This window comes from Theobroma umbraticum, unplaced genomic scaffold (genome assembly GCF_002168275.2).
Source record: "Theobroma umbraticum cultivar Fairchild unplaced genomic scaffold, ASM216827v3 scaffold_30.0, whole genome shotgun sequence".
NCBI classification, from domain to species: Eukaryota; Viridiplantae; Streptophyta; class Magnoliopsida; order Malvales; family Malvaceae; genus Theobroma; species Theobroma umbraticum.
This window is the reverse complement of record NW_018397254.1, coordinates 5,973,023-5,984,012: the sequence shown is the minus strand read 5'-3', so window position 1 is coordinate 5,984,012 and position 10,990 is coordinate 5,973,023. Positions and strand designations below refer to the sequence as shown.

The 10,990-nt window shown below is 36.3% G+C and overlaps 1 protein-coding gene across 1 annotated transcript in view; it reads right to left on the bottom strand.

Annotated features, from left to right (window-relative positions):
- The window catches only part of SDG29 (SET domain group 29), a 10,841-nt gene extending 233 nt beyond the window's left edge, over positions 1–10,608 (bottom strand). Inside the window, 21 exon segments of the mRNA XM_021420567.2 lie at positions 33–156; positions 933–1,022; positions 1,103–1,159; positions 1,278–1,364; positions 1,768–1,981; positions 2,078–2,142; positions 2,958–3,062; positions 3,768–3,913; positions 4,197–4,321; positions 4,779–4,878; positions 4,979–5,084; positions 5,499–5,634; positions 6,086–6,178; positions 6,375–6,466; positions 6,576–6,644; positions 6,741–6,809; positions 6,901–7,029; positions 7,427–7,640; positions 7,723–7,778; positions 7,889–8,642; positions 8,644–10,608. Coding sequence (XP_021276242.2) covers positions 33–156; positions 933–1,022; positions 1,103–1,159; positions 1,278–1,364; positions 1,768–1,981; positions 2,078–2,142; positions 2,958–3,062; positions 3,768–3,913; positions 4,197–4,321; positions 4,779–4,878; positions 4,979–5,084; positions 5,499–5,634; positions 6,086–6,178; positions 6,375–6,466; positions 6,576–6,644; positions 6,741–6,809; positions 6,901–7,029; positions 7,427–7,640; positions 7,723–7,778; positions 7,889–8,642; positions 8,644–8,852 — 3,040 coding nt within the window. The 5' untranslated portion in view covers positions 8,853–10,608.
- Positions 10,609–10,990: the final 382 nt, after the last annotated feature.

Genomic DNA, 10,990 nt, shown 5'->3' with positions numbered 1-10,990 from the left:
AAAAAAAAAAAAAAACAAAAACAAGAAGAAACATTTGCAAATTATACAAGTACAAGAAAGATCTCTTACATAGCAGTCTTTTCCTTCTATTCTGTAGCGTGCTTCTCTTAGATCAGCAATACTTCGCCTCACTTGTTCCCCACGGTATTCGAGAACCTGATCACAAATAAAAGCTTCTTACTCCATGTAAAAACGTATTTCAGTTGCCAGCAAATCAGAAGATGTTAATATTCCAATTGCTCAGAAATACAAAGTATGCAGGTATAATGTACACTACAAAATGTTACTGCCCAATATTCTCTATCTTGCATTTTTAATTACATTGTCCTTCGGTGCGCAAGATAAATATAGAAATGCAAACACTCATTAAGCTTTAATATAATTATTATGAATACCCTTTTTACAAAGAAAACATTACTTGTCCAAAGATTAGTATACAAGTGTTTCACATATATTCAGAATGTTTTTATTTTAAAAGCACCCATAGGCATATATGCTGTCTGTTCTTAGGAAATTCTAGACACTCTTTTCTTTTCAACTGATTTGTATGATTGTCTCTTTTATGTACTCCTTTGAACACAACATTAATATACAAGAAATACTACATATTATTTCCTTTTCAGATTTGTAACTGAATTGTGCTCTATATGGCATTTGAAATTAGAATTTCATTTAAACCCCACAATAAGCATAGAAATGCAAATACTATTTTAAGTTTTATATAACATTTATTGTGATTGTAAATGACCTATTGCAATAAAATCAAAACTTGTGCAATTCAATGCTTCTAAAACAGAATGACGCATTATGATGTCCATTACAGTCTATGGATCTTTCTATAATCAATTTGTAGGGGAAAACCCCCAAGCAATAGCTCTCTAAAACCATTTCTCCAAAAAATAAATTAAGCACAAAAGGCTATTCATAAATACCATTTCTCCTTCTTGAATATTTCTACGAGCAAAGAGGCCCCACCCATGTATTCCAGATCTACCAAAGCAAACTCGGTCATTTTCAGTTCTCTGCATTCATTATGCACACATTATTTTAGCAAACTGACAAGAATGTTATGTTCTCAAAAGGAAAAAGGATAAAGATTTGCCTGTAAGTGGTAGAGTCGTTCCCTGAAAGATGAAAAATCTTTAGGCTCCTCCACTACCTGTTAAATGGAATGAAATCAATCAAGGATATTAACAAAAGATTAATTTCTATTATTTGAATTGAAAGGACAAGTAGTGTAAACAAACCAATAGATTGTAGAAAGGAGAGAAATTTACTCTGAACGCATTCAAACTCTGTAAAGTGCTTAAAGGATGATGACTAGGTCTTATTACTCGATGGGCAATGGCTTCCTCTTCAGTTCTCTGGGTAATGAGAAAAATATTACTAAGATTAAATAATAGGAGAGAGAGAAGCTTGAATTATTTTCCTTGTCGAGTTGTTGTGATTCAGAAAAGAATACATAAAGCAACATTGAGGAAAAAGTTTACCTCGAAAGGGAGCAAAATCTTATGCTTGTCTAACTTTCCTCCTTACCTTTCCCTTTTAATTTTATGTTAAAAACAGAAGGTAGCTTTTAAAGTTTATACTCATAAACCAACAAGAATCCAGCTCATCCCAGGCGCACAAGGAAAAGGAGGGAAAAAAAAATGTGGCAAAAACTTAGACAACTACAGAGCGCAAAGATATACCATGCATGAATTCAGTAAAACTGATACCGAACCAAAACAAACTGTATGAACATTTCAAACTTTCATGTAAGTTTACCTTTCTATTATTGTTTGATCTTTTAAAGACTCGACACCTAGCAGCAGAAAATGGCTCAACATTAGTAGTTTCTACAGTTGGAACCTCTTCAACTTTCATTCTGTTTGATGAAATTAGCCTTGACCCAGTCTTCTTCTTATTTTGAACAAGGCTCTTGGCAGAGAAGACGCCCAGAGGGGTCTGTATGATTAAAACAGTGTCTGGATTGGGAGCACTGAACAAAATTGATATGAGAAGAAAAACAAGTCAAAGATTGGCACATACAAAATTGCTCATAAAGAGAAACTCAGCAGATATAGTTAAAGCATACCGGTGATAAGCACAATATGACACCATTTTTGTTATTTGTCTGCCGTTTTTCTCCAAGCAATGCAACTGAAATTTAAACAGAACAGAGAATGCAAAGGATGGTAAAAGGAGATCAACTGGATTATCCTTGACAAGATAAATCAAACTAAATCCACATGAAAAGCAATCAACCTTTAACTATTAATTCGGCAGCATCATGACATATCTATCTACGCAAATCACATAATATTTCAGAGGATTTCCAAGTCACTGTTCTTTTAAAGGTTTATTTAGTTTTTTTTTTTTTTTTTTTTGCAATAACATTCTAAATTGTAATGAGAATTTACAAAGTTTGAGGAAAGAGCAAGTTCCTAGCAGCAATGCGATAAAATTAAGTTCAAGGTTTGATCTAGAACCAGCTAGGGATCTCATACAGACTGGCTATGCTTAATTGATTTGCACCAAAGGAATTAAATCTTGATTTCTGAAGATGAAATATCTTTTCTTTTTCAGCATAAATCACTTAGACATAAATACAGGTTCATAAATACTCATAGACGGGAGTATGCCCTTCACTACATAGGTGCATCCCACACAGGTACAGATAGTCCTGCAGCATGGGGTGTATCACATATTACATATCTTAAGCTCAACTGCACTCTTCAAAACCGTAAGTCATTTGTAACTCTCATTTAGTGGCATTAAATTGTTGATTAGGTGGCAAATTTTTAGAATTTCAAAGTTACTGCTTACTCATGATACATCCAATTGAATGATATCATAATATTCCACATGGTAGTCAAGGAAATTGAACTTAGATGCCAAACAGAGAGCACGTTATGTTGGTTATAGAAATTGGCGGTGCAAGTATTAGGTAGAAAGATCAGCTAAAAGTAGCTTACCTCCATGCGGTAACCAGCTCTTGATGCACACATGGCATGGTAATATGTGGAACACTTACAACATTGTGTGCAAGAACCATGAATTTGCTTGCAAATAACACAAATCTGTAGTTCATGTAAACAAGGAACATTTATAATACTTATATTAATGAAGAGCAACCACCTAATAAAGACACCTTCATGCCCAAAAACAAGAGATAAAATAGAACCAGAATAAATGATCACAAAAATATGTTAAGATAAACTTTAGAAGATATGTTATCCCAAAGATATACAATAATATCTAGTCAATCTATACCAAGAAAATTCTATTATGTTCAAAGAAACCACTTTTCAAACGTGCATGTGTGCATGTATATATGCATGTAAGGCATTGTTTCTTCTGACCAACCAAATTTACATGAAGAACTGGCAGATAAAATAGCAAAAAGATCTCATCAAAATAGCATGTTACTAATATTATTGACTCAATCAGTAAAAATCTCTGTGCCAAAAGGAAAGCCCTGACTTTCAGCCTGACGACTATTTAACGAATATCAACTAAAATTCTGCATGACAAGGAATCCTTGAGTTTCTCATGATGCAGCTGGCAACTGCTCTCCACACCAAGTGTGCAAAGATGCGCAGGCAACTGGCCTCAGATCAAGCTCAAAAAAAAAAAAAGAAATGAATTCAAGGATCTAATGATATTTAATATCTTAGTAAAGGATAGGGCATGTCCGTTAAATAGGATATATCATAAAGTTTTCATGATACAAGGAGTGAAGAACAACAGCCACAATGCACTGATGACTACAAGAGCAACTCTACCTTCACAAAGGAATTTGATGGAATACTTAATATTCCAAGAGCAGGCTCCATCTTTTCATCACTTGCAAAAGATACTTCAGGTTGAAACCAAGCACAAGTAACATGAACCCACAATGTCTCAACATCAGTGGGCTTCAAAGCACCTCCTGAAATGGGGGAAAACCACATAAATCAATAATAAACAAAAGAGACGGAATTGAATAAAAACAGATGTGGAAACTAACTATTTGAATGCAATTAAACCACTCATACTAAGATTTTAAAGGACAAGAAGCTCTCAAACAAGGTGGAAATGCAACTCTAAGTGAGTGAAAGGAAAGCTAGAATTATGCACAACCTCACTGTTAAAGGAAAATGAAAAAAGGGAGATAGTCTGTAAAACCAGCTTGAACCAAAAGAGAGCAAAGGGAGATGATCTATGGACCATACCTTTGACCGGACAAAGGCAACATTCCCGTGTAACTTCAGGTGTTTCACAAGCTTTACAAACCCATGAAGTGAAATCCCGTACATTTCTTGCACCATAACATTCTTGATGCACAGCAATCTGACATCTGAATTAAACAATCAATGTCATAACAAATATGATTTGCTCTGGGTGAACATCAACAAAGAGATCGTGCTTTGTCTAGCAAGAACATGGTTATAACTCTAGAATAATGATGAAAAATAGATAGTTGGAACTCAAATGCCTTTCACGGCTGTAAAAAAGAGGCTGAAAATGGACAATAAAAATCTAGTGCAGATCTCTCATGGTTATACCAAAGAGATATAAAAGCATGAAAAAGATTAAAATTATATTTTAACAATTAATCAGCTTAAGATCAATGTTATTTTAAAGGCAGGAGATTGCTTTTAACTTTCATAAACATGCCAAAAGAAAACAGTTTTCAGGACACCTTAAGTGAATCTTAATAGAAAAATGTTTTTAAGTACACCCAATGATGGATCCTTAAAAACTATGAATCTAGACAACATCTTATGTAAAAGGTAAACTCTACTTAAAGTTACCTGTTGCAGATAATAATTTTGTTGTAGTCCCAATCTTCAACCCATCTACAAACAGCACACCGTTCAGTTGTCCACTTCGCATGTACTGGTTCATATTTTTCTGTTCCAGAAAATGCCATAATTAGCATAACCCAATGGCCATGAATGAAAAAAAAATACGTACACTCATCAAATTGCTAATCTGATGCCTAAAAGAATACCCTGCAAAAACGCAAGCAACTTCTGCTTCCTCTCTCGTATTGATGGTCGTTTAGGAGGTTTACTACAGGCAGTAGCATTTGCATGGTACTCCGCCAACTGAAGCATCTGCAAGGTTAGACAAGAACCTATCAATTTATATCTATGGAAGGATGTACATCAATGTCAAAAGTGTAATAAAAAGGAAAGTAGTGATGGATTGCTCTGAGAAGTAGACTCCTTTATTAATTTAAACAGGAAAAAAAAAAGCCATGATATAAAGGTTTCAAAACATAAAACCAACACATCCCTCCTCCATGCTAAATTTAACTTAATGTCCACCAAAAATTTACGAAAAAGGAAAAAAGGAAAGACAGAAATAGAATAGAATTTTGTCTTCTACGTGATATTTGTTTTTGATCTCATCTGGAATCCATTTTTCTTAACAGAATTCTATCCCTGACATTCAAAGACATGAACTATGAGGAAATATGAGAAATACAGAACTGAAAGGAAAAAGAAAGGTCCAAAAGTTTTACAAACCCATTGTTCTAATGGTAGCATGGAACCTTTCACCTTCACGCTAATCCTCCAATTTCTCTCTCGGGAACCAGTGTGTCTTTCCCATTCGCTTAGCGCTTGCTTCTCAGATCCACACGACCCACACTTGCACACAACTCTGAAACAGAAGATATCATAATGAATAAAGACTCTGAGTCAAAATTCAGAAAAGCTAAATTTCTCTTCCCACGTGGAACAATTCAAGGCTCAAAATGAAATTCACCCTAGTGCGCTTTTATAGATTATTCACATGCTAAGGAGATAAAACTAAAATCATTTTGTCTTCATTTAGAATAAAGATCCCAGTTAAGAGGGCTATAAGTGTACTTGTTCAAAAATGTAAAATTAAATGAAGTAGCAGCCTCTTCTTGAATGGAATCACAGACTATTAAATTGTAATGTTTTCATAAAGGTAGTCAGAAAATAACTTCATACGAACTTATCTGCTTACTGAACAATTTGAAACAGAAAAAGAAGTCTGTGCACACTGAGATGTTTTAAAAAGTATCATTCCAAAGTGGAAAATGAAAAAAGAAATTTATTCTTTAATAAAAAAGTTTTTTCCTTACAAGTGGAGGCTTGGGTAATATATGCCTTCAACGCCACAGCAGAGAACAACAACCTTGTTAGGCAGAACTAACTGACCATTGTTCTTGCTTGATCTGCATCAAAGGTTTTACACGCATTAGATACTAGATACACACAGGTGGAGAATAAAGGATCAGTCAGAATGCCATGACAAAATTTCTGACACGTATTAGTATAATTTATAATAGGAAGTAATTCATTATAGCAGTAATGCTGGTCTATTCCTAATACACACACGACATATATGATTTCAAAATAGAACAGACTTACTTAGCTTTTGGTTGCCACTTCTCTGAATCTGATAATTCAAAGTTAAATTTTGCTTTGCAAGTAGGACAGTAATAGTCAGTGGCCCCCAGATCCTGGAGAAACAAATATGACTTAATCAGGGAAATCCAAAGTTCCATTCATTGATTTCATTAGAAGGTAGAACAAAATAATGAATTGAATTGACAAGTATGACATAAAGACCTTAAAATGATGGCTGGGAATTTTGTCACACTCTGCATGCACCCAAACTTTACAACCATCACACCGCACCTAACTCAGTGATAAGAAAACAATAAATTAGTAAAAATAGCTGCTGTACAGCAGCAGGAAAAAAAAATCAAAACTCAAGTTTCTAGATTGCCTTACCCAACTCCCACTGTCTGAATGATTCCAAATCTTCTTGCAAATGCCACAATAATGTTTTGATTTAGTTAACTGCATGAAATTGCATGTTGTTGAGAAAATAACAAAATGATAAAACAATGGAAACATAATTTAAGATCCAGCAAAAGGAGTCACTACAAACCCTAGCACATGTTTTACACAAGAATTGGCCTCCAGGAGTTAATGCTTTCATTTTCTTTCCCATTTTAAATGGGAGGATCATGCCACAGCCTTCACAGGGTCTCGTATCGTTATGTTTCCCAAGCAAGCCCTGCAAATATAGTTATTTCAATGACTAGAAGGAACATCTTTCATTGTGCAATCATTAACCTGTATGCTCCAATTGTTTCAGAAAAACATGTGAGCAAAAAAAAAAAAAGAAATGAATTTTTACATAATCTAGGTCAAATTTTGAATTATACAAAGCTCAAAAAGTAACTGAACCCTCCGGCCCCCCCCAAAAAAAAACACCCTACTAGAGAGAGAGAGAGAGAGAGAGGACTCAGGTCAGATACGCAAATGGATGCCCAAGGCCAAAGGAGAAAACCACCTACCTCGTTGCTGGTGTCTGGAATTCCGAAAGGCTTTCAATATGGTAAGAAAAGGCATTTTGAAATATCAATAAATTTGTTTCCAAAGAAACAAGGTACATTTTTATAACAACTTGCCTGGTTAGGAAGGTGATAATCCTGATCCTGGTTTGAACCAGTAGCCTCCTGAACCCATCTAAGAACAGTTTCGTCATAAGTTGGATTCCCAGCTGCGATGTTTATGTCATGTATCAACTTCTCCGTAAACCCTTGTTCTGCCAGAAAAGCCTCCTCCATTGCCAGCTGGAAATCGCTAGGCTTGCATCTGTTCAATTCACGCTGCTCATGGAACCTACATGCAGCAGAGTCTACCTAAGCACATAGCAGTTACAGAAAGAAATTCAATTGCTTGTACAACAAAACAAACTACACACCTGTCCAGAAAATCTACAAATGGGAAAATCATGCCCCGCCTGACCCATGCATAATCCTGTCCATGACCATCAAAGAAACCTAATTAATGACCACATCGCAGGCAGCACCACACAAGAAAACAAGCTCCTAAGCATAAAGGAACTTTATATAGAAAGTGATCCGTACCCTTTGATTCTCATTCCCAGAATGCCCGAAGAACATCACACAAGCAGCCTCAGGTATACAAGACCTCAAAACCACTTCAGGCGCTTGCGTCATTGGATCAATAACAATAGCTGGCCAAAATGGCTCCCTCTTCCCAGGCCTTGCCCACACTATATCCCCCGAATAAAAATCCTCTGGTCCATACAACCCATCTTTCCTCTCACCATTCTCCAGCGAAAGTTGCTCCTCAGCTGTTAAATCAACAATGCCCACCACATTTGCATACTTCTCATCCTCATCAACGAATTGCTCATGTACTGACGTTAACGAACTAAGCGAACTTGAGTACTTCCTAATATCAAAAGTCCTACCATGCCGGGTTTCTCTTTCATCTTCCTCACACAATGTAGCATATTTTCTCCCTTTATAACCATTCTTCTCTTCATTCCGTCGATTTCTTAGGTTTTGCTTACAAGTTTTAGGTGTTTTAAAACTGAATTTATCCTTTTTACACTCAAAATCTTCATCGTCGTCATCATCCTCGAAACTATAATCACGCAAGCTAGTTTTACTTTCTTTCTTCCAATTCTCAATAACAGAATCGTTAAACCGTGAAGGAAGTACCTGAACTCGCCCTCTCGATGTCCTCACAAGCGGTGGCCGAGCAATCTCCACCGTTCGATTCTTGGCCTTGGACGAATCTGAGCCCTTGGATTTGGACTCCACCTCACCAGGGGTGCACGAGACTTCGGTGCACCATGAAGCCGCGAACCCTCTCGGCCTGGCCAGACGCGATAATACGATGGAGGCTGACCGGAATTATGCCGGCGGCTACCTCTCCAAGGAGCGTTAGAGGATAATAGCCGTTGATTTTTCGCTTCTTGCGAGTTGTACCCGAGTTATCTTCGTCTTCACCAACCGAGTCGCCGAGTTTGCACCGTTTTAGACTCGGCATTTGGGATTTAAGGTTGCGCTTGATTATCATATTTTCTCTAATCAATCAATCCCTTCTCATCGACATAAAGAAAAGAAAAAAAACTCTCAGTTATTCGCTCTTCCAATTGGGGAACGCTTAACAACCTCGATTTCACATGGAAAACCTAATTCCCAAAACACCCATAAACCCTAATTGCAAACTCAATTTTCACCAACAAAGAGAACAATTGGACCTGCACCTTTCCTTTCTTCTGTTTTTTTTTTTTTTCCTTTTTCCTTCTCAGAAACAATCGGAGGAATCGAAAAGAGATAAAGACAAGAAATTAAGGACGAGGAGAAACTGAACGAGAAACTGATGAGAATTTGGAGGAGAAGACGAGAAGTGCTGGGGGTTTGGATGGAATAGAGATCTGTTTAGATGAAGCTCTCTCTCTAACAGCGACAGAGCATAGAGAAAGAGAAAAAAAAGATAGAGAAGATATAATTTTTAATTAAATTTTCGTAAACATTATTAAAATTAAAAAAAAAAAAAGAAGTTTTTCTTATATCAGAGACAGTTTTTTTTCTGGAAAAATTTTTTTGAGAGGGTTGAAAGAGAGAGAGAGAGAGAGAAAGGAAAGCGGGGTCGGCGTTATCTATCTTGTGAAAGCAAAGAAAGAGAGCAGTAGTATTTGTTTTGTGTGAATACGTGGGAGTGGTATACAATGTGGGTGATAGATGCGCTAACTTGCGCCTTTGCTAATTGTTGGGTGCAATTTCTTCCTTCTTCGATTTCGTGACTCACAGACCAGTCTGGTTATGGCTAACAACACTTTCCTTCTTTTCCTTCTTTTTTTTTTCCTTTAAGTTTGGGTTGGTGCCAAGTTAAAACTTTCCTGTATGATTTCCTGAGCAGAGAGGATTTTGGAAGGTTTGATTCCAAGAAAGTTGGAACTTGTAAGTTTACTGTAACGATTTTTGTTGTCAGCATTGATAGATTTTGGTTGGGTCTTGGATTTGATTCTTACTTATGTTTGACGGAACATCAAATTTGGGAAGCTCTGGAATTAGTTTTTGATATAAAGTCTGCAAAAATTTGAATTTGGCGGACCATGGGATTTAGGAGGAGAGCTTAATCTTAATTATTATTTACTTAAATAATTGTAGTTCCACTAATTTTGGATGGGTTTTTTCTTTTTTTTCCTTTTTGGGTTATTTTGTGTACTTCATAGGCCCGTGCTCTGTGATGTTTTTCTCTTTGGTTTTCTAGTACTATTATGTTAAAACTTCTGCATATCAGAGTTAGAGGATCTCTCAAGACTTCACTGTTTTCTTTTTCTTTTCGTTTTGGGTATATGATTCCATTGGATTTTGGGTTTCGTGGATTAATTGCTCTGAAGACTTTCCTCCAATGGGTTTGGATTTTGGTCTCTGATCGATAGCGGCACCGCGTGAAGTCGTGGTCGTGAAGTCTTCCACCATTTCCTTGGAGGGGTATTTTGGGTATTATCGGTAGATGGAGGTTGCATGCTGCCGATGTTGTTGCTTCAAGCAATTTCATGTTACTAATATATGAATTTCTAGCTTCCCTTTTTTTATTAATTAATAATAGTATTATTAAGTTATTATTTCCTGTAAGTTTAATGGATTTAATTCATCATGGTGTAATTAATTTGATGTAATGGTTCGTTCCATCGTCCGGTCGATGATGCTTCATGCATGAAATTTCGTTCATCTGATCATGTGGACGAGTAAGTCACCGGGGTATGACGAGTTGATGCATGGTTTGTGCGAAAAATCTCTCTGCAAATGAGTGGCCGGAAAAAAGGATGAAATAAACGCAGCCCAGCCCGGCAACCGGTGGGTCTGATCAGAAATTATTGATAAATAGAACAAATTTTCATGGTGGGATGTTCATGGCATTTTATGAATTGGTTTGGTTTAATTGGAAATGATGATGGTATAAGATTTGCGATTTTCTTGAATTTTGGCACCAAATTCTTACAGTTTCGGGTAAGGTTCGTGGTAGATGGGTGCTTTCACCATCTGAGTTTCTGAAGTCTCCAAAATATCCAACAATCTCTTCAATTATGTACCCCAAGTGTTTTTTTTTTCAATCATTTGGGAAGTGCTGAAAATTCCCAGATCTGGTGACGATTAAATTCCTTAGCTGGATCATGTGTTGAGTTAGAAACAATCTGGTGGAGG